This window comes from Polyergus mexicanus, unplaced genomic scaffold (assembly GCF_030449975.1).
Source record: "Polyergus mexicanus isolate NDT 795.1 unplaced genomic scaffold, iyPolMexi1.0 SCAF_17, whole genome shotgun sequence".
In the NCBI taxonomy this organism is placed as follows: Eukaryota; Metazoa; Arthropoda; class Insecta; order Hymenoptera; family Formicidae; genus Polyergus; species Polyergus mexicanus.
In genome coordinates, this window is record NW_027223337.1 from 2,582,100 (window position 1) to 2,606,843 (window position 24,744).

Below are 24,744 nucleotides of genomic sequence, written 5' to 3' on the forward strand. Positions count from 1 at the left end.
AAGGACCTAACACGGTCACCACATCCTCGCATCATCAATAATGTAATTCTTTCCCTTTCAATACCATGTTGGCGACTACCAAAGGTAATTTCTTACTTTGCAAAAGAAATTATTTTGACTTGATATACTACGAACAAGTAATTTGTTACTTGTATGACGAATACGATCTAGTATCAAGCATCTAATAAATTTTCTTCGATAAAGAAGGGTCCGATAACCAAAAACCCGTCGACATATTTTTTTGGGGACACTACATATGGAGATCATATGTGGTTATCGGACCTTTTTTTGCTACACATACACGCACACGCACGCGCACACAAACACACACGCGCGCGCACACACACACACACGCGCGCACACACACATACGGGGGTGTAAGGTTTGACCATGCAACCTCCACGTGGTACATTCTGGATAATACTAATGTTGGTGGCACCGTAAATTCTAAAGCTCATAACTCAAACAATTCTCAACAAAAATAGGTCATTAAGTAGTGTTTTGGAAACGTCTCGCTGTTATCTTTAATACTGTGTCATAAAAAATGGGGTGTTCCATTTAAAAAAATCATGTTGGCCTTCATCTTGCCTTGACGCCTCCACTCAAGGTCAAACGGATATGATCATTGAATAGAACTTTTAAAACCCTACAACTTTGATTCAAAACATTTTTCTCAGAAAAATTTCGCTTTTGAGATATTTGACCGTTTCCAGACTTTTCTAACATTCTGTATATACAGGGTGATCCGTAACAAACGTTTGTCCTTTAAACATTTGTCGTATTCCTAAATCAATTCTAAGACAATTTTTTCTTTACGAAAATTTTGTCTGAAGCTTAGTTTTTAAATTATAAAAAAGAAATAGTTAGTGAATTACGGGACGAGTACAGAAGGTAGGCAAGGACGGCGCAACTCATCGTCCGATACAAGCGCTTACGTAAGGCGCTCGCTACAGTTGATCGAGCGCTGTTTGCTACACGCGATGAGCGTGTGTGTGAGAACATGTACGCGTAATACACACACATACACGCTCACATACACAATTTCTCACTTTCATTCTCTCTTTCTCTCTCATTCACTGACTCACTCGCTCACTTATTCTTACTTTATAGAGATTCGATTTTTCATACTGTTCACAAATAATTGCTGCACGGCCGTGTATAGCAAGAAAAATGTTCCAATGTGACACACATAATAAGAAACACAAACAATAAGCGAAGTTTTTTTTATTCATGAATTGTATAGACAATTTTACACTTTTACTCACGCACTTAATCGATGAAATAAAAAATTTATTAACGATTATTACGGATAATCACAATTAATCACTACCGATTAATTATTCGCTTAATCACTTGAAGAAATGCACAGCGTACTCGACGCGGAGACCGCGCGATGACAACAATACAGGTAGCAAGATGTCGTCATTATAACATCGTTTTTTAGTCACTGATTATGTCAAATTCACCTTTGAAACGATATAAAAGTGACGTTAAAATGACGATCCTAAGTCACAGACCATTGACGTCATATTTATGACGATAAAATGATGACATTTCTTTAATAATATATGGTAAGATGACGTATAAAATTGTTGAATCTTTGGCTACTTTTCAAAATTTACCGTTCTTTCAATAGTACAAATCCATCGGATTTTTAACTCTTTATCAAATAAAATAATAAACATAGAATTATTATAAAATATATTAATGGAAATACAAATGTAATAAATATGATTTATATATATACATACATAGATTGTATATATACGAAGTGTGTTCAAAAAGTATCGAACCTTAACTTTTTCCGCGCCAACAAATAAGGCACGAGAGCCCTCTTTCGGGGCTGATTCGGAGAACGCGTGAATTTTTTCCCGCCCGCACAAAACGTTAGTCGCTGGCAGTCGGTGTATGAGTGAGGACCTGTCGGTGTGCAGTGAGCGCCTGTCGGATTGTGAATTGTTGCAAAATGATGGAACGAGTTGACCATTTTTCGCATCTGATTCAGACTTAGTTGGCCAAACACATTCCTGTGCTTTCTCAAGCTCCCTATTCGCCCGATATGTCTCCGTATGATTTTTGGCTATTCTCCAAGTTGAAAATTTTGCTGAAAGAGACCCGATTTGAACCAAGAGAGAATATTACGCAGAATACGACAGCCCAGCTGAATATCATTCTGACAGATACGTCCCAGAAGTGCTCTCAATAATGGTGGGACCGCTAGGAGAAATGTGTGCATTACCAAGGAAACTACTTTGAAGGAAATTTGAGTAAATGTCTTGTATATAAATAAATATATTTTTGCAAACCAAAAGTTCGATATTTTTTGAACACATCTCGTGTATATATATGTATATATATATATATATATATATATATATATATATATATATATATATATAAACAGATGATTTTAACTTTTTCGGATATTTATCTGCCCGATTTTTAAATTATCTATCTGATATCTGAATTCCCTATATTGGAATTGCATCAGAAATTAAACTGATAGAAATAATTATATTTTTAATCTGCTGCCACAGTTGCTCTTTGCAAACTTTATATATTTCTCATGACTGAAACTCAAATACGAGATGGGACGCATTGCGCGTCGCATAGTGGTAAATAAACGAACTAGCGGCTGAAGTGTAAATTATCCTTTTGTAAAGTTTTGAAAAAACTTCCACGCAGCAACATTTTTCATTAAATATTAAATAAATAATAATTTCGGATATAAATAAACATGTACATCAAATTCAATTAGTAATATTAAACAATATTTCATAGTTTTGTAATATAATAATACCGTATTTTCAAGGATTTTGAACAGAAAGTCATGTATGGTAAACATTATAAATATTATAAAATATTTATTATTTTCCTTATACAAATACGCTAATTTTAATATTGACGTATTTACAACATTATTTAATTGATCAGTAAATAACCTTAAAAAGACGATTAGATGACGTTATTTCTGTGACTGATAATATGTCGTCAAAAATATCACATTTGTGTTATGTCATTATTTAGTTGACTGACGTCATATGATGAGAAACGACCTTAAAATGACGTTATAATGGCGATACCCCGCTACCTGGGAAGCAAGTTATGTCGGTACTAGCGCTGCCGAGCGCAAACGTGAATCACGTGATTGAGAGAGAGGGAGAGGGAGTGGGGGAGAAAAGGAGAGAGGGAGAGAGGGAAGAGATGAGAAAGAGGGGGGAGGGAGTAGAGGGGAAAGAGGGAGAGATAGGAAGGGAGAGAGGGATTGGTGAGAGGGAGAGAGGGGAGGGGAAGAAGAGAGGAGAGAAAAGGGAGAGGGATTGATTGATTGATTGATTGATCTTTATTAGCTTTCTCAGATATTTGTAATACAAATCTAGTTTACATTAATTATAATATACTTCTTTAACATATGCTTAAACGGCACAATTCTTTTATTTTGCTTTATTTCAGTTGGCAAGGCGTTATATATTTCAACTCCTTCAAACATGTTTTACTCCGTAAAACATACTCTTTTGCACACTCCTTGTTCTGCAATATTTTATTGCAATATCCCCAGCTTGTCGTGTTTGTCTTTCACTCTCATTTCCCATAATTTCTAATCTATTTCTTAATTGCTCCGGTAACATGTTCCTTAAAATTTTAAAAATAAATATACACACATTATAATATAGCCTCTCTTTTATGGACATAAACTGCAGCGCTTGCTGCATACGCTCTACTTTGGTATGTCTATCACATTGCAATATGATCCTCATAGCTCGGTTTTGTACTTTTTGCAATTTACTCGGCTGTGTTTCTCCTATATCAATTAACAGCGTCGCACAATACTCAAAGTGAGGTGCTACGATTGTCTTATATACAATACATCTAGTGTATGCTGATATATAATTACCTATTCTATTTAAAAGACTCGTTTTTTCCCCTATTTTCTTTAGCATATAATCTTTAATTCGTAGTCTATCATCAATAATTATGCCTAGGTATTTCATTATATCCACATGTTCAATCTCAGTTCCATCCAAACATTTCAATGTAATATTACCTTGCAGTTCTTTTCTTATACTTCTGACGAGCATATATTTCGTTTTTCCAGCATTCATTTTTAACTTATTTATATTCATCCACTCTTCTATTATAGTAAATGCCATATTTATTTTGCCCTCTAATTCCGTGCTGCTTTCGGCAATTACATATATTAACGTATCATCTGCAAACATATTTATACTACATCCTTCTGGACAGATTTTTATTATATCATTTATATATACTATTAATAATAAAGCTCCTAATACAGGTTCTTATGGTATTCCATATTCTGTGATCATCAATTTAAACCATTTATTATTAAATTGAATCTGCTGCGTTCTATCCTTTAAATATGATCTTAACCATTCTATACCCATTTCGCAAATTCCATATTGATATAATTTCTCTAATAATATTTCTCTATTTATAGTTTCAAAGGCTTGCTTAAGATCCATGAAAATTACCGCTACCATTTTTGCCTCATTAACTATCAATTTCCATTCATCAATGACTGTTTGAATCGCTGTTTCACACGAATACTGTTTTCTAAAGCCCGACTGATGTTCCGTTATAATACAATTATCTTTCAAATATGTTTCAATTTGCTTTTTAACTACTAATTGTAACACTTTTTCAAATAATGGTAACATATTTATAGGCTTAAATTCACTTGCTTTTCTAGTTTCCTCTATTTTTGAGAGAGGGGGGAGGGGGTGGAAAGGAGAGAGAAAGGGGCGGGGAGGGGAAGAGAGAGGCGTGGGAGTGAGGAGGAGAGAAGAGGAAAGAGGGATGGAGGGAGAAAAAGGAAAGGGGGAGAGAGAGGGAGAGAGAGAGAGAGAGGTTCAAACTTATTCTTTTTAATAAATTGTTCTTTGATATCATTAGGATATGTTATACAAAGGTTTTCTTGATTGATGTATTATCATTTTAGATAATTTGGAACACGTCGTTCTTTGTGCGGCACATCGCGGGCGTCTTAATGTATTAACCGGGCTATTAAATTTTCCACCAAAGAAATTATTTCGTAAAATATGGGGATTCTCTGAATTTCCGGATGCAACCAAGTGTACAGGAGATGTGATTAGCCATCTCATAAGTTCCACCAAACTCAACATAGAGCAAAAAAGCCTTCACGTGACTATGCTTCGAAACCCCTCGCATTTGGAAATAGTAAATCCGGTGTCAATGGGTAAAACGCGAGGAATTATGCAAGCAATTCAAGAAGCTGGATATGGTGGAAATAAAACTGGACAATGGAGCGATAAAGTAATAAATATTCAGGTAAGATAATTTATACATACATATACAGGGCGAGTATGACAAAAAGTTCGTTTTTCTCAAAAACGATTAGAAATAGGGGGAGACATCCATTACCATATTTGTAGGACAAGTAGGGGCACATATTTTGTTGACCTTGAACTTGACGTTGAACTTGACCTTGAGGGTCAATTGAAGATCAACTTTGTTTTCTTAAATGGAAACCCCCCATTTTTTATTGTATATTCTTATATCTTATCTCGAAAGCTTTTCATAACACTATAAAAAAGTATTTTTTCATTAAGTACTTTTCGAGTTATTTTATATATCAATCTAACATATTTTGATATAAAAATTAAAATATCTTGTAAAATATTTAGTTTTCGATAATCTTACAGTAATACTTTTATGTACAAAATAATGAGACAAATCAATCAGTATAAAAAAATAATTGTTTTTAAGAAAAAGTATGTAATATTTACAATGTATTTTGTTAAACAATTATTTGTCTTTTTTATACTAATTGATTTGTCTTATTTTGTACATAAAAGTATTACGGTAAGATTATCGAAAACTGAATATTTTACAAGATATTTTAATTTTTATATCAAAATATGTCAGATTAAACTATAAAATAACTCGGAAAGTGCTTAATGAAAAAATACTTTATTATAGTGTTTTGAAAAGCTCTCGAGATAAGCCAGAAGAATATGCAATAAAAAAATGGGTGTTTTCATCTAAGAAAACAAAGTTGATATTCAATGGCCTTCAAGGTCAAGTTCAAGGTCAAGTTTAAGATTACCAAAATATGTGCCCCTACTTGTCCTACAAATTTAATAATGGATGTCTTCCCCTATCTCTAATCATTTTCGAAAAAAACATGGTAGACTTTTTATCAGACTCACTCTGTATATACACCCAGTCAGCCATGTCTGTTCTAACAGATATTGCCAAGTGCTTGCTACAAATTATTGTTAGCAAAAAGGCTACAAATTTGGTACAAGAGTTGTTATTACCGATTAAGCTGGCAGATTGCCGGCAAGAATCAAGCAAAGCTTGCTAACATAACTACACAGCAAATTGGCGGCAGAAACCGAGCAAAGCTTGCTGACATGACTGACATCAGATTGTCGGCAAAAACTGAGCAGGATCTAGAGTGCGCAATCTGATGGCAAATTGGCAGCAAAAACCAAACAAAATCTGCAGCTTATTACAAAGTATTATAAAATAGTTCAGTCGCTTATCGCTATGCGGCGCGTTATTCATTATCTATACCCGTATTCAAATTCTTGTCATGAGTGTATATAAAGCCTGCAAAATGTTAATAATATTATAATATATATATTTCTATCAGTTCAATTTTTGACACAATTCTTATACAGGAAATTCAGATATTGAACTGATTTTTAGCAAATCGAACAGATAATTGTTCGATTTTCACTTATTCGAACAATTTCTGTCCAAAAAGATCTTTAATTTTATAAATTAATTTTAATTTTTATAAATTATTTTATTACTTAGGGTTGAGACTTTAAATCCATTTAAATATACTATTTTATATGAATGGCGAAAAGCTGCAGAATTTGTTCGGTTTTTGCTGACAATCTGCTGTCAGATTGTCTTGCGCAGATCTTGCTCGATTTTTGCCATCAATTTGACGTCATATCAAGTTTTGCTCGGTTTTTGCCGTCAATTTGCTATCAGGTTATGTTAGCAAGCTTTGTTACCAAAACACAAGCTTAATGCGGACACAGATGGCACTGGATTTGTTACCAAATTTTGAACAAATTTGATGCCAATTTGGCAACAATTTGTTATCAAATTGCTTACTGGGCATATATACCCAGATAGCAATTTGATAACAAATTGTTGCCAAATTGGCATCAAATTCGCTCAAAACTTGGTAACAAATCCAGTGCCATCTGTGTCTGCATTAAGCTTGTGTTTTGATGACAAAGCTTGTTGACATAACCTGACAGCAAATTGACGGCAAAAACCGAGCAAAGCTTGACATGATTTGACGCCAAATTGATGGCAAAAATCGACCAAGATCTGCGCAAGACAATCTGATAGCAGATTGTCAGCAAAAACCGAACAAATTCTGCAGCTTTTGGCCATTCATATAAAAGTATATATTTAAATAGATTTAAAGCCTTAACTCTAAGTAACAAAATGATGATAAGTTTTGGTCATAAAATGACCATTAGATAATTAGACATTATATAAAATCATATATTAATATGTTAAAACATATAAGTAAATTCAAATAACTTAATTTATAAAATTAAGGATCTTTTTGGACAGAAATTGTTTTGAATAAGTGAAAATCGAACAATTATCTGTCCGATTTGCCAAAAATCAATTCAATATCTGAATTTCCTGTATAAGAATTATGTCAAAAATTGAACTGATAGAAATATATATATTATAATATTATTAGCATTTTGTAGGCTTTATATACACTCATGACAAGAATTTGAATACGGGTATAGATAATGAATAACGCGCCGCATAGCGATAAGCGACTGAACTATTTTATAATACTTTGTAATAAGCTGCAGATTTTGTTCGGTTTTTGCTGCCAATTTGCCATCAAATTGCGCACTCTAGATCCTGCTCAGTTTTTGCCGACAATCTGATGTCAGTCATGTCAGCAAGCTTTGCTCGGTTTCTGCTGCCAATTTGCTGTGTAGTTATGTTAGCAAGTTTTGCTTGATTTTTGCCGGCAATCTGCCAGCTTAATCGGTAATAACAACTCTTGTACCAAATTTGTAGCCTTTTTACTGACAATAATTTGTAGCAAGCACTTGGCAATATCTGTTAGAACAGACCTGGCTGACTGGGTATATATATATATATATATTTATTTATATATACAGGGTGTCCCATTTCAAACAATTGAACTGAATATCTTGAAAACTGAGTCCGATGGACAAAAATGTTTCAGACAAAAGTTGCATAGTATCGACGGGGCCATATGATGAAAATATGGACTTGAACTTGAGTGACCTTTTCAAGGCCAAGTCAATGTGATCGATTTTTTTAAATAGAACCCCCCCCCCACATTTTTTATTGCATATTATTGTAGCTTATCTCGAGAGCTTTTCAAAACACGATAATAAAGTATCTTTTTATTAGGTATTTTTTGGATTATTTTATATCTTGATCTGATACTTTGATATAGAAAATAAAATATCTCGTAAAATATTTAGTTTTTGATAATCTTACTATTTTTATATACAAAGTAATGAGACAAATCAATTAGTGTGAAAAAATTAATTGTTAAAAAAATACATTGTAAATAATTACATACCTTTTCTTAAAAACAATTTTTTTTTTATACTAATTAATTTGTTTCAATATTCTGTATATAAAAGTACTACGATAAGATTCTCGAAAACTAAATATTTTAGGAGATATTTTATTTTTTATATTAAACTAGAACAATACAAAGCGCGCGCTTCGCACGCGCCATTTCTTCTTTTTCATTTCAACATTTTTAATGATATATACACAAAATCATATACGTCATAAAATAAACTAATATAATTGCTTATATCATAAATATTCTTCTTTTTTTCCCTTCGGTCTCTCTCTCTCTCTCTCTCCCCCCCCCTCTTGCTCTCCCCAGCTTATTCTTTCTCTTCTTTAATTTTAAATAAACTATCCTGTTTTGCTCTTTCTTTCTCTCCTTTCCTTTCTCTCTTAATATTAAATAAAATAAATAATATTAATAATTTTGAATAAAATTTCTTAATAATATTTAACAATATATTTAATAACACTAAATAATATTATTACCTGATATTATATTTATTTTTCTTCTCTCTCTCTCTCTTTCTCTCCCCCCTCTCTTTCTCGCTCTCTCTGTCCCGTTCTCTTTCCCGCTCTCTCTCACGCTTTCTCTTCCACTCTCTCTCTCCCGCTGTAACTCCCGCTCCCTCTCCAGCTCTCTCTCCAGCTCTCTCTCCGGGCTCTCTCCCGCCTCTCTCTCGCGCCCACTCTCCGGCCCTCTTTCCTGCTTCTCTTAATCGTTCTCTCACCCACTCTCTCTCTCCCGCCTCTCTCTCCCGCTCTCTCTTCCGCTCTCTCTCCCGCCTCTCTCTCCCGCTCTCTTTCCCGCTCTCTCTCCCGCTCTCTCACCCACTCCTCCCTCACTCTCTCCCCCGCTCTCTGCCCCGCATTTCTCCCCTCTCTTTCTCTCTCTCCGTGGAGAAGACGTGTCAAACATCGCTCCGCAAAAGTAATAACTTTTAAACAGTTAAATAGTCACAGGAAATGATAGAAAGTTATTCAAGTTATAGCGGCATAGATCGGCATGTAAAAAGGCAATAAAAAATCAGGTGGTGACATGCAAGTCTTGTTATCAAGTAAATCGTATTAAGCTGTTTTACCATCCAGGATGTGTAAGCAAGCATAAGATTTATGATAGAATTAGTACCGGGTTCTGGCCCATTTGACAAATTTACAGTTGAAAGTGAACCAGATATGAAGAAAGCATCAACAGCAGCCGGGGGCAGCAGGAACAAACTAGGATCTACAGGATCTATAGGTTCGTTTACGACGCCAAGTAGTGGAAATAGAATATCAGAAGCGAGTGGATCATTAACTATTGACAAAAAATAGATTTACTGGTAAAAATTGTAAAAGAAATAAAAGATGAAACAGCATGTAAGGAAGAAATTAAAATCATGGTCAAGGAAATAGTTCAAAAAGAATTGGGAAATGTTAAGCAGAAACTGTTAGAAGAATTGAGAAGAATGATACAGGGAGAAGAATATGTGGATCAACAGGAGGAATACAAAAGAGCTATTATATAATGAGGCGGTTAAAGAAAAAAAGAAAGAAAATGTTATAATTATTAAATCTAAGTTTCTCAACAAGAGAGTGAAGTTACAAAAAAATTGATAAAAGAAAAGGTAGATATCGAAAACATGGCGACGGAAATAACGAAGCTAAAAAAAGGAAGCAAGGGAACAGTGATCATGGGTTGTGAAACTGGACAGGAAATGAAAAAGTTGAAAGCCACAGTACAGGACAAACTAGGAGAAAATTTTAAAGTTATGGAATGACCGCAGATGAAGCCCAAAATAAAAATTATCAATGTCAGCGAAAAAGAAATGAGGTTGGATAATGATGACTTAATAACTACAATCAAAAAGCAGAATAGAATTGATGCAATAAATGATGGATTCCAAATGCAAATAGTGAAAAAAATAGTTAAAGAAAAAAGAAATGATAATAATCAACTTAGAAAAAGAGAAAAAGAAGAAGGTTCGATAATAAATGAAGTATGGTAGATGAAGAAACGCATGAATTGATGTTAAAAAAAGAGAAACTAAATGTAGGATGGAATGTAGGATAAAATGTCTTATATTCAATCACATTAATGTTAAGAGATGTTTTAAATGTTGGGGATACTATCATACTGCAAAAAATTGTACGCGAGATGAAATATGGCACAAATGTGCGGGAAATCATAAAGCGATTGAATGTACGGCGACAAAAAAAAATGTGTAAATTGTATGTTTAAAATTCGAACGTACAACCTAAAGATAAGCGATGAACACGACGCCCTTAGCCCAGAATGTCCAACATTTAAAAGGGCGATACAAGAGGAGAAGAGGAAAGCCGGCTGGGAGGATGCGAAATAGCAACTACAGAAAGCAGCGGAAATAATATTGTATACAAATGCGCAAAGTTTGATGGCGCATAAAGATGAGATACAGCATCAGATTATGAAGAAATTAAATCCGGCATTCATAGCGCTATCAGAGACAAGATTGACTACTGAAATTGAAGACAGTGAAATGAACGTACCAGTTATAGTATAATTAGATGTGATGCTGAAAATAGAAATACAGGAGGAGTTGTTTTATATATAAGGAATGATGTTAAATATGAAATAGTATTACTAAAAAAATTAGAATCGAATTGTTGCCGTGCTGCGATTAAGGTGAAAGAAAAATTGTATAGAGGAATAATAATGGTAATATATCATTCACTGAGTACATCGCATGGTGATTTCGTGAGATTTCTGAGGGATATAATAAATGAGTTAATAATACGGGGAGAATGTATGGTAATAGGAGACTTCAATATAGATATGATGTTAGATTCGTTTTATTCGAGGAAGTTATAAACGATAATGTTGAGCTTAGACATGAAACAATATGTAAATAAACCGATGAGAATTACGAAAGATAGTAAGACAATTATAGATTTAATTTTCGCTAATAATAAACTAGAAGTGCAGATAATGCAAGAACCTAAAATAACGGACCATGCGTGGCTAAAAGTTGAACTGAATGCAAATAAAATTGATAATAAATATAGAGAACTTAGCGTTAGGAATTATAGAGAGTTTAATATAGATGAATTTATTAAATTAGTAGAAAATAAATTAGAGAAAAATCAAGATATGGATGTCAGTGTGAGAGCGAAGAAATTTGTTGATAGTATAGTAAATGCGTTGGGGTGATTTCGATAACTGTGGCCCTCTATTTGAAAGGTCGTTTCTGAAGACATTTTTGACGAGGAACACGGGAAAAATAGTAAAAAAAATTTCCGACTAGTAGTTTTCGAGATATATCACTTTAAAGTATTAGACATAAAAAATAAATCAAAAATTACATTTATGGATAGAAGCTACATATGGAAGATACTCGCGACAGTGATCTTCACAACATATGTTAAGATCAAGGTCATTGGGTCCGTTTTGTAACGTTTTATTATCATGTCCAATACTTTAAAGTGATATATCTCGGAAACTATTGGTCGGAAATTTTTATTACTATTTTTCTCGTGTTCCTCGTGAAAAATGTATTCAGAAACAATCTTTCAAATAGGGGGCCACAGTTATCGTAATCGTGCCAATGCGTTGGACGCTACAGCACCTAAAAAAAATTTTAGAATCCCGAGAATATGGGAAGGGAAAAAGTGGTTTTCATATAAAATAAGACAAGCAGCGACAAAAAAGGATGAGGCATATAGGAAGGCATTGTATGCTAACACGGAACAAAACTGGTTGCAATTTAAAATTGAAAGACATACAGTAGTTAAATTAATTAGGGCAAAGAAGAAAAAATATTATGAAAATATGATAAATCTTAATAAAGATAATCCTACATCTATGTAGAAAACACTAAAAGAAATAATTAGAGGCGAACCAGGAGGTAAGAGAGAAGTAGAGGATATAGATTTTGAAATATTAGACAGTAGTGAAGGATGCAATATAGCAGATAAATTTAATTTATATTATATACAAAGTATTAATAGTATAGTAAAATCTATAAATGGGAGTAAACCTGGGAGTGCGTGTAAAAGAATTACTTATGTTATTGAAAACGAGGGAACTATGGAAAATTTTGAAATAATTAATATAGAGCATTTACAGGAAATTGTTATGAGTCTACCGAAAAAGGAAGGTACAGAGGAGGGAATAAATAGCGATATATTAAAGGCAGTATTTTGCATAATAAAAGAGGAATTTGTTGATATAATAAATAATTCTTTAAAGGAAGGTTGCTGTCCAAAAGGTTGGAAAACGTCTACAATAATATCGATTCCAAAAATAGAGAAAGCTAGAAAAGCAAGTGAATTTAGGCCTATAAATATGTTACCAATATTTGAAAAATTGTTAGAATTAGTATTAAAAAGCAAGTTGAAACATATTTGAAAGATAATTGTATTATAACGGAACATCAGTCGGGCTTTAGAAAACAGTATTCGTGTGAAACAGCGATTCAAACAGTCATTGATGAAAGGAAATTAATAGTTAGTGAGGCAAAAATGGTAGGAGTAATTTTCATGGATCTTAAGCAAGCCTTTGAAACTATAGATAAAGAGAGATTATTAGAAAAATTATATCAATATGGAATTAGCGAAATGGTTATAGAATGGTTAAGATCATATTTAAAGGATAGAACATAGCAAGTTCAATTTAATAATAAATGGTTTAAATTGATGACCACAGAATATGGAATACCATAAGAATCTGTATTAGGAGATTTATTATTAATAGTATATATAAATGATATAGTAAAAATCTGTCCAGAAGGATATAATATAAAAACGTTTGCAGATGATACGTTAACATATGTAATTAAAGAAATCAGCGCAAAATTAGAGGGCAAAATAAATATGGCATTTACCATAATAGAAGAGTGGATGAATATAAATAAGTTAAAAATGAATGCTGGAAAAACGAAATATATAATTGTCAGAAATATAAGGAAAGAACTGCGAGATAATATTACACTGAAATGTTTGGATGGAACTGAGATTGAACATGTGGAAATAATGAAATATCTAGGCATAATTATTTATGATAGGCTATGATTTAAAGACCACTGTGATTATATGCTAAAAAAAATAGGGGAAAGAACGAGTCTTTTAAATAGAATAGATAATTATATATCAGCATACACTAGATGTATTGTATATAAGACAATCATAGCGCCTCACTTTGAGTATTGTGCGACGCTGTTAATTGATATGGGAGAAACACAGCTGAGTAAATTGCAGGAAGTACAAAACCGGGCTATGAGGATCATATTGCAATGTGATAGATATACCAAAGTGGAGCGTATGCTGCAAGCGCTGCAGTTTATGTTCATAAAACAGAGGCTATATTATAATGTATGTATATTTATTTTTAAGATTTTAAGGAACGTATTACGAGCAATTAAGAAATAGATTAGAAATTGTGGGAAATGAGAGTGAAAGACAAACACGACAAGCTGGGGATATTGCAATAAAATATCGCAGCACAAGTGCGCAAAAGAGTATGTTTTACGAAAGATTGAAAATGTATAACGCCGTGCCAGCTGAAATAAAGCAAAATGAAAGAAATATGCCGTTTAAGCGAATGTTAAATGAGTATATTGTAATTAATGTTAATTAGATTTGTATTACAAATAGCTGAGAAAGCTAATAAAGATCAATCAATCAAAAATCAATCTCTCTCTCTCCCTTTTCGTCATTTCTTATTCCTTTTTCTCTCTACATTAACTTTAGTTTCTTTAATTGTCAAACTGTCAAACGACACGAGTGAAGCAAGTCACATGAACGTGTGAAGCAAGCGCACGAACGACAATAAATCAAGATCACGGAAAAGTGACAACAATGTCAATAATTTGCCTTTTTTAAATAGGGAAAATATGTCGGATTAAGATATAAAATAATTCGAAAAATACTTAATGAAAAAATACTTCATTATAGTGTTTTGAAAAACTCTCGAGATAAGCTACAAGAATATATATTAAAAAATGGGGGTTCCCAATGAAGAAATTGAAGATGATCTTCATGTGATTTTCAAACAAATATCCAAGGTCAAATTAATATTGTAACAGGTCCGCTTTCGCGGGGTCAAATAGTTTGGTTGTGATCAGGGCTCGTGAAAGGGGAGAGACACGCGGTGGACGTTTGTTGTAATTAAGTCTATTTATTTTGCCTCTTCCGGCTGTGGTCAAAGTATAATCGTGTTATATCCCACGAAGCGGGTTCGCGACGGATGACAGAGCGCGAGTAATAATGTGAGCACGAAAGGTATTCGGTGCGTTATAATAATTGTGTGATAAATCGGTGCTGTATATCAGGAGCGCGTGACAATGGATTTGCGCTAGTTATTCCGCTAGTTAATTTCGATGTATCGAAATCGGGCGTCGTCGGCATACGCCAAGGCCGTGTTTCTTTTGACGGTACGCGGAGTACAATAGCGTGACAGGTATTTCGGCGCGGGAATGTCGAGGCTATCATGGCAGTTTAATGAAGCGTGTTTTAATCGCGTATTCTCACATGATCGGGGAGAAGTGGTCGGAGATCGAGGCGGAGAACTCTCCATCTCTGCTTCCGTATACGGATTGGAGGATAGCTCGTCGGAGTCGAGAATTTTCAACGGGGCAGCGAACTAGCAAACCTACAGTCCGTATAGCTGGAGCGGTCGGATAGTAGACCGTAATCGAGGAGAACGGCGAACACTCCGCTCTCGCTGAGTTGCTCGGAATTGCGTGAGGATTTCGGAGACGGCACGGAAACCGAGAATGCTCGGCGGAGACTGCAAACTCGTCAACCTCACGTTCCGTCGTTGCTACAAATTTAGGATCGGATCTAGCGGAGTATCTCGGAGCGTACAGCTCGAGAGGCTTCAAGTACCCGTCTGGTCCTGAGATATAATCTGGCAGCCTTTTTGTACCGAGCACTTAACGGTAACCGTCGCTTATTCAGATGAGGATAACGATGCATTGTTTTCGGAATCGGTAATTAGCGGTGCACGCCTCTACCTCGCGGCGGGAAAACGACGCGGCGTTTCGGGATCGGAGCGCTCGGTACCTTTCGGATGCGTTCGGCGGTACTCGTAATTCGGGCCGTAACGGCAGCCGTATAACAGCTGTACGGCATCTCCGATATCGTTCGGTTATTGTGAAAGTATTAAAAAAGGGCGCTAAGCGCCTCTGCCACTGCTCGGCCGATAATCGTCGGGCGGCAAACGTCTGGCGGGTCAACTGCCAGGTAACAATGGGGAGTGCATTGTTACAATGTGACATCATCTTATGTTCTCTTCAAAGTCACAAAATTTATATATGAAATATTTTTTTCTAAAATGTTTTATCACCTAAAAAAAACCTCACAAAGGTAAAAAAAAATACGCCAAGTGTATAAAAAAATCCCAACATGTACGCAAAAAAAGTTTAATATCTATCCCTACAAAATAACTTTTAAAAAAGTTTTCCCTTGAAAAATAATTTTTATACAAAATAAAAAATTAAAAAAAAATTTCCTCTAAAAAATAACTCTAAAAAATAAAAACCTTTAAAAAATCAAAAATCAAAACTAAATGAAATCAATAGCTAACTAGCCAAGTATTTAGAAGCAATTTAGTTTATAAAGATTTGTAATTTGAAATAGTATTTGTCATAAAATCAATCTTGTATTTATAGAAATGTTATAGACAGATTCACAGATTCACGAGCCTCTATGAAATTAAAACACATTTTATTTTTATTAACAGAAATCTGATTTTTAAAATAAGTTCAACAATTTTGAATATTGTATATCACAAATTACACTATTATAGAGTTTATTAAGGATATTATATGCTATAATATCAAATCATATTGTTGATGTTAAGTGCGATTAAAATTCCTTTGAATTGCAAAGTATATCTTAGAGGATGTATAATTCGAAAGAAAATTTTTCGTAAACTCAAAGTCGCATAAAATAAACTTACACCAAAGCAAAGTATAAAAACTTGACGTTCCCCGGGTCGCATTAAGACGTGTATATATTATAAATATATAAAATTATTTTAATTTCTAAAAATATATTATATGCAATAATTTTCATATAACATGAAATATTGTATGATACAAATCTGGGACCATATATTTTAATACGACCCGGGCACGCCAAGTTTTTATACTTTGCTTTGGTGTAAGTTTATTTTATGCGACTTTGAGTTTACGAAAAATTTTCTTTCGAATTATACATCCTATAAGATATACTTTGCAAATCAAAGGAATTTTAATCGCACTTAACATCAACAATATGATTTGATATTATAGCATATTATATCCTTAATAAACTCTATAATAGTGTAATTTGTGATATACAATATTCAAAATTGTTGAACTTATTTTGAAAATCAGATTTCTGTTAATAAAAATAAAATGTGTTTTAATTTCATAGAAGCTCGTGAATCTGTGAATCTGTCTATAACATTTCTATAAATACAAGATTGATTTTGTGACAAATACTATTTCAAATTACAAATCTTTATAAACTAAATTGCTTTTAAATACTTGGCTAGTTAGCTATTGATTTCATTTAGTTTTGATTTTTGATTTTTTAAAGGTTTTTATTTTTTAGTTATTTTTTAGAGGAAAATCTTTTTTTAATTTTTTATTTTGTATAAAAATTATTTTTCAAGGAAAAACTTTTTTAAAAGTTATTTTGTAGGGATAGATATTAAACTTTTTTTTGCGTACATGTTGGGATTTTTTTATATACTTGGCGTATTTTTTTTACCTTTGTAAGGTTTTTTTTAGGTGATCTCATTGCTTTTTGTAAAAATAATATTTTTTCTGCAAAAAATGTACAAGGAATAACTTTTTTAAAAGTTATTTTGTAGGGATAGATATTAAACTTTTTTTGCGTACATGTTGGGATTATTTTATATACTTGGCGTATTTTTTTTTATCTTTGTGAGGTTCTTTTAAGTGATACTATATACTGACGAACGGATTAATAAATTAAAGCGATTAAAATTTTGTTCCAATAAGATCCACTTTGAGAATAATAAATACTACGTATGTATATTTTGGCGTAGTATATATATTTTGGCTTTCTTTGCATACGTATAATACTATAATAACATGTTGTGATATTGCAAGATATAGATCCATAAGTTTTTTTTTTTATAAAATAACGTATCAGTTATATGTATGCGAAGAAAATCAAAGTATATATACTATGTATACTGACAAACGGATTAATAAATTAAAGCGATTAAAATTTTGTTCCAATAAGATCCACTTTGAGAATAATAAATACTACGTATGTATACTTTGGCTTTCTTTGCATACATATAACTATTATTATAATAACATGTTTTGATATTGCGATATATATTCATAAGTTTTCTGTTTTATAAAATAACGTATCAGTTATATGCAAAGTTAAAATATATATACTATGTATACTGACAAACGGATTAATAAATTAAAGCGATTAAAATTTTGTTCCAATAAGACCCACTTTGAGAATAATAAATACTATGTATATATTGTATATACTTTGGCTTTCTTTGCATACATATAACTAATATTATAATAGCATGTTGTACAATTGCGAGATATATGTGTAATGTGAAATATATGTATATTCATTATAATTAAATATAGTTCTTTTCAAGTCACACTTAATTCGTCCTTCTGTCTTTCAATATGTATGCAAAGAAAGCCAAAATATACATATACTACATATATATGCTGACAAACGGATTAATAAATTAAAGCGATTAAAATTTTGTTGCAATAAGATTCACTTTGAAAATAATAAATAAATGTATACTTTGACTTTCTTCGCATATGTATAACTGATATTGTAATAGCATGTTGTGCAATGTAATATATAATTATCATAGGTTTTTTTTTCTTAAATAATGTAATATAGTTATACGTATAAAGAAAGCCAAAGTATACATACTATGTATATATACATACTATGTATGTATACTGATGAACAGATTAATAAATTAAAACGATAAAAATTTTGTTGCAGTAAGATCCACTTTGAGAATAATAAATAAATACTACGTATGAATACTTTGGCTTCCTGTGCATATGTGTAATATTATAATAGCATGTTGCAATGCGAGATGTATATTCATAAGTTTTATGAACATTATCAGAGAGAAATCACTGACATTATTATATTTTTGATTATATAGTTGTGAAGTAAAACTTGTAAATTCCTACAATTTTATCAAAAATGTAATAATGTCAGTGATTTCTCTCTGATAATGTTCATAAAACTTATGAATATATATCTCGCATTGCAACATGCTATTATAATATTACACGTGATTCAATGTGTTGAATAGCTTGAAATTTGTGAAACACGAATACCGAAAATAAATTTAAGCTATAATTATATAGTTATAATTATAGCTTAAATTTATTTTCGGTATTCGTGTTTCACAAATTTCAAGCTATTCAACACATTGAATTCAACTTCAGTTCAATCACTTAACATAAGAGCAAGGATTCCCCTTACCACATTATAAATAGTAAATATTTCTTTTACTTCGACAGTTATTAATCGCTTTTATGTCCATTCGAAGTTAAGTGCTTTATGGTCACTTCCCTCTATCTGTGTGCAATGAAAAGAACAGAATTTTAATATTTAATTTAATTTACATATCTGGTTTTATATGTGCTACTAAATGTTGTATATGTGCTACTATATTGTACTTACTGTCTGTTACTGCCAGATCTCTATAACCCAATATGTTACGCTGTTTAGCAAAGTTCTTCAGCTAAAAGTATACCGGCCTTCTTGAAAGGATTGATTGATTTTGCTCTATCCTGCAAATAAGCGCTATAATTTAGACAATATTCAGATATAATCAAAAAATAATATACTTATAAAACAATAAATAAACATATATAAGCAGACATATATAAGAAGATATATATACAAAATTTCAATCTACTTACTCGATAGGACCAAATATATTTTCTGCAGCAGATTCAAATATAATATTAACCTTATAATGTTATTATATCTTGACGTCGCGAACATTAACCTTATTTATAACGTTATTATATCTTGATGTCGCGATGCTACCGCGTACTGCTTGAAACGTATCATATTGTATATACGTTACTATACGTATGCACGCACATACACATTGTCTCTCAAGGCGTATTTGCACACTCAAGCGTACATGAGCGCTGCAAACGCGCCTTAAGGGACAAAATCGCTTTGCGTGTGTGCGTGCGAGCATACGTACGTGAGAGTTTGAAATTTATCTTATTATTATGATAATGAAGAAGAACGAAAAATGTCACATTTCTGGTATACGATTATCATTCCTCAGGATTGACTGCACTAATCTTATTCAAACTGGTCGCAATCGAAAGCTTGCATCCACATTGTATAAGAAAAGTGCAGTTAGATTTTTGATTAACGGCTTGGTTCCTGAGGAATTTTAATCGAAAGTTTATTAGACGTAAAACTCCGGATAAACTATTAGGGGGACCGGAAAGTAACGTCGTTTCTGCGCATGTAGATATTCGTTTGTCATTTATCAGCTCATTCGTCTTCGGCACGACTTCAAAGTCGTGCCAAAGACATTTTAAGGTTAGAGTGACTTGTTTACTCGTAAATAATTAAATTTTAAATTTTTTTTGCAATTTATGGTGAAATGGCCAGCCAAATACCAGAAGAGGTACATATCCGGCATTGTATGCTTTTTGAGTTTCACAAGGGTAGTAACGCAACAGTTGCTACCAAAAACATTTGCGATGTTTATCCAAGTGCATTAGACGTTCGTAAATGCCAAAGGTGGTTTTCTAAGTTCAAATCCGGTAATTTTGATCTTTTCGACTCGTATCGATCAGGAAGATCAACAACTTTAGACAATGACATGTTAAGGGCGGAAGTGGAAGCAAATCCGTGTCAGACAATCGAGGAACTGTCAAACACTCTTAACCAACCTTGGTCGACCATCCAAGAACATTTGCAGCAGATTGGTAAAGTAAGCAGAGCAGGTGTTTGGGTCCCGCATAATCTGTCCGAAGAAAACAAAGCTAACCGGTCCACCACATGCAACTTATTGCTTCAACGGCACAATACAGAAGCGTTTTTTGATTGCTTGATCACTGGAGATGAAAAATAGGTCCTCTATGATAATCCAAAACGCAAAAGGCAGTGGCTCTCTTCGAATGAATCGCCACGAAGTACAGCTAAGCCAGGTTTACACCCCAAATAGGCGCTTTTGTGTGTTTGGTGGAGTATTCGCGGGGTCGTTCATTTTGAAGTGCTGAAACCTGGACAAACTGTGAATGCAGACCTTTACTGTGAACAATTGGATCGAGTAAATCAATCTTTAATTGAAAAGTGCCCAGCGATTGTCAACAGAAAAGGCGTTATTCTGCAACACGATAATGCAAGACCGCACTGCGCAAGACGAACCCTGGAAAAAATTAATGAATTGGGGTGGGAGGTATTGCCTCACCTACTCGCCTGATATTGCGCCATCGGATTTCCATTTATTCCGATCGCTACAACATTTTTTAAGTAGCAAAAAATTTGAAAATTTAGATGATGTCCAAAATGCCATCTCCAGATATTTTGCTCAAAAACCAATTGATTTTTATCGATCCGGCATTGAAAATTTGCACACTAGATGGCAAAAGGTTGTTGATAACAAGGGTGATTACATCGTTGATTAAAAATAAAAACTTGTTAAAAATTTATCTGTTTGAATTTAATGTAAAAAACATTACTTTCCGGTCCCTCTAATACTTGGTAGCGTCGCGGCCCCTGTACATAGGCAACATAGGCAAACCGTTGACCGAAACGTTTTTTTTATATGCTTTGCATCGCGACGCTACCGTGTCGCTTGATGAAACCAATACATGCTATTTTTCAAATAGCAGTGATTGATAATCAGATTTCATCACATTATAATCGTCTGATATTTATCGAAATGTGCTATATATATATATATATATATATATATATATATATATATATATACATATATATATATTGGGTGGCCCATTTTAATACATCCAGTCGAATATTTCAAAAACCAAACCTGGAAGAGAAAAATGTTTCAAACAAAAGTTGTGTGGCTTCAAGGGGGCCATAAGATGGTGACAATGATTTGACCTTGGAAAATCATTTGAAGGTCACGTGAAGGTCAACTTTAAAATATTAAATATAAACTCCCATTTTTTATTTAGTATTCTTGTAGCTGACATCGAGAGCTTTCCAAAACATTATAATAAAGTATTTTTTTATTAAGTACTTTTTGAGTAATTTTATATTTTAATCTGACATATTTTTATATAAAAAATTAAATATCTCGTAAAATATTTAGTGTTTGATAATCTTACCGTAATACTTCTATGTACAGAATAATGAGACAAATCAATTAGTATAAAAAAAAATTGTTTTTAAGGAAATTATTTACAATGTATTTTTTTGAACAATTATTTGTTTTTTTTAGCACTAATTAATTTGTCTTATTATTCTGTACATAGAAGTATTACGGTAAAATTATCGAAAACTGAATATTTTACGAAATATTTTATTTTTTATATCAAAATATGTCAGATTAAAATATAAAATAACTCAAAAAGTACTTAATGAAAAAATACTTTATTATAGTGTTTTGGAAAGCTCTCGATGTCAGCTACAAGGATACTAAATAAAAAATGGGAGTTTCTATTTAAGATTTTAAAGTTGACCTTTACATGACCTTCAAATGATTTTCCAAGGTCAAATAATTGCCACTATCTTATGGCCCCCTTGAAGCCACACAACTTTTGTTTGAAACATTTTTCGATTTAACGCAATGTTTCTGAGATATTTGAGTGGGTCCTTTAAAATGGGACACCCTGTATATCCCTCGGTGCGAAGTTATCGGTACTGGCACTGTTTTAATCGATAGACTCGTGAACGGGAAATGGTGCGAAGCGAGAATTGAAAACGTTTTCTACGCGCCAAAACTTCGGAAAAATTTATTCTTAGTCGGTGTGTGCACATCAAAGGAATATGATGTGTTATTTCAAGTCGTTGACATTTCACGAGATGGTGGGGTATTCGCGACCGGTGTAAGACAAAATAATGACATTTACCGAATGTTCTTTAAACCAATTCCAAGAAAAAAAATGAAGTTAACGTAGCAACGACGAACATGCGTGTGTGGCATGAGAGACTGGGACACGTAAACAAAAAAGTGATATGTGAAATGTCACAAAAGGGGTTAATTAAGGGCGTGAAGCTGACCGAAATCGACGATTTCTTCTGTGAGTCGTGTCCGTTGGGAAAGTCTCATCGTTTGTCTTTCAAGAAGAATGGAAGGAAGAGAAACGCAGGAGAAATCATACATACAGACGTATGTGGCCCCATGTCAGTTGAATCACCGGGTGGTTCAAAATTCTTTGTGACTTTCAAGGACGACGCGTCTGGTTATCGGTACGTTTATTTCTTGAAGCACAAATCTGACGTTTTTGCTTGTTTCAAGGAGTTTGAGAAATTGATCAACAACAAGTTTGGTTGAACAATGAAAATGCTACGTTCCGACAACGGACGGGAATATTGCAATCGAGAAATGAAGCAGTATCTCGCCACTCGAGGGATCGAGTTAGTCAACACAGCACCGTACACACCCCAACAGAATGAGAAGGCAGAATGCGACAATCGAACAATAGTCGAAAGCGCTCGGACGATGATTCAGGCAAGGAATCTTCCTACCTCTCTATGGGCAGAGGCAGTCAACACAGCAGTCTACGTGCTGAATCGTGTAATATCAAGCGGTACAGATAAATCACCGTTTGAAATGTGGACGGGTAAGATACCAGATATATCACATATTCGTGTATTTGGTTCTGATGCTTTTGTGCACATAGATAAACAATTTCGAAGAAAATTCGACTCAAAAGCAGTCAAGATGGTCTTGGTTGGCTATCAAGGCGGTTCCACGAACTACCGAGTGTACAATCCTTGTACAAAGAAAGTCTCGGTGTCAAGAGACGTCATCTTCAACGAGAGGACTTTTGAGGAACTTCCCAAGGAAGAGGAGGCAACATCAGATGGATACCCGTCACAGGTCATGAATGAAGCCCCCGAAGAGGATGAAGAAAACGTACAAGCAGTACGCAACGAAGAAGCCGTACCAGATGTACGTAATGAAGCAGTACAGGAAGTATACAACGCTGAACCAGCTGTTCAGGACAGAGCTGAACATGTGCGACCTACTCAAGGACGACAACTCCGTGATCGGAGTCTCATTCGAGCACCGATAAAGTATGAGGTTGATTTTACGGAGTATAATCCACCAGATTCGTTTAGACAAGCGATGAACAGTCCTAAAGCTAAGAAATGGGTCGAGGCAGTCAATGAAGAATTACATGCCCACGAAAAGAACGAGACATGGACGATTGTACCGAGGAGAGCAGATTGAAAGCCCATAAATTCGAAGTGGGTGTTCAAAGTCCTACGTGACACGTCGGGCGACGTTTATCGGTACAAGGCAAGACTCTGCGCTCGAAGGTTTCTACAAAAGGAAGGACTCGATTATACAGATACCTTCTCGTCAGTCGTGAGATACGACTCGTTACTTGTTTTCTTAGCTATGGTAGCTGAGAGAGATTTGGAAATTGTGCAATTCGACATACGAACGGCGTTCCTTCACGGAGAGCTAAAAGAAGACATCTTCATGGAATTACCGGAGGGTTTCAAGAGAGAAGACAGTCAAGACGTTGTTTGGAAACTGAACAAATTGTTGTATGGTTTGAAACAAGCGCCCCGGTGTTGGAGTAAAAAGTGCAATTGAAAGATTCTATCGTTAACATTTAGGTTCTGACTGGTTAATACGATATAAAAATATATTTGATTAAAGGATAAAAATAAAATCAAAATCAATATGTGTAAGTCAATAAGTTAATATATATATGTTAAGAATGGTCAGAAGTATAAAATTGGTCGCTCGCAAATGTGTTAGATTAAGATCAGGATTTAAAATTTTCTAAGACTTATTATCGAAACGGGTTGATGATTTAAAAGAATGAAACATTCTTTGGAGAGTTTTAATTTAAATAAGAAATAAGACAAAAAGAAGGAAAAGAAAAATTATTCAATTAAACTTATTTTTTTAAATAGTAATTCAGAGGTGAAGGGGTGACAAATTTGTATAGTGTTTCGCTTTGCGTTTCATGTCGA

The 24,744-nt window shown here is 33.6% G+C and overlaps 1 protein-coding gene, 1 long non-coding RNA gene and 1 pseudogene across 8 annotated transcripts in view; 2 read left to right on the forward strand and 1 right to left on the reverse strand.

The window, feature by feature from the left end:
• LOC138940761 (2-oxoadipate dehydrogenase complex component E1) overlaps positions 1-24,744 on the forward strand; it is a 216,627-nt gene that overhangs the window by 33,640 nt on the left and 158,243 nt on the right. For all 7 annotated transcript variants that reach the window (XR_011448047.1, XM_070309952.1, XM_070309951.1 and 4 more), the window contains exon 4: positions 4,961-5,310. Coding sequence is in view for 6 of the 7 variants with exons in the window: in XM_070309952.1 (XP_070166053.1) it covers positions 4,961-5,310 (350 nt within the window). In the remaining variant the exon portion in view is untranslated. The remainder of the gene's footprint in view (positions 1-4,960; positions 5,311-24,744) is intronic.
• Positions 18,944-19,719, reverse strand: LOC138940763 (uncharacterized). Its single transcript, XR_011448048.1, has 3 exons — positions 19,506-19,719; positions 19,264-19,373; positions 18,944-19,158 (listed from the first exon to the last, which is right to left on the reverse strand). It is a non-coding gene; the product is annotated as an uncharacterized lncRNA (long non-coding RNA).
• On the forward strand, positions 19,836-20,865 carry LOC138940790 (uncharacterized; annotated as a pseudogene).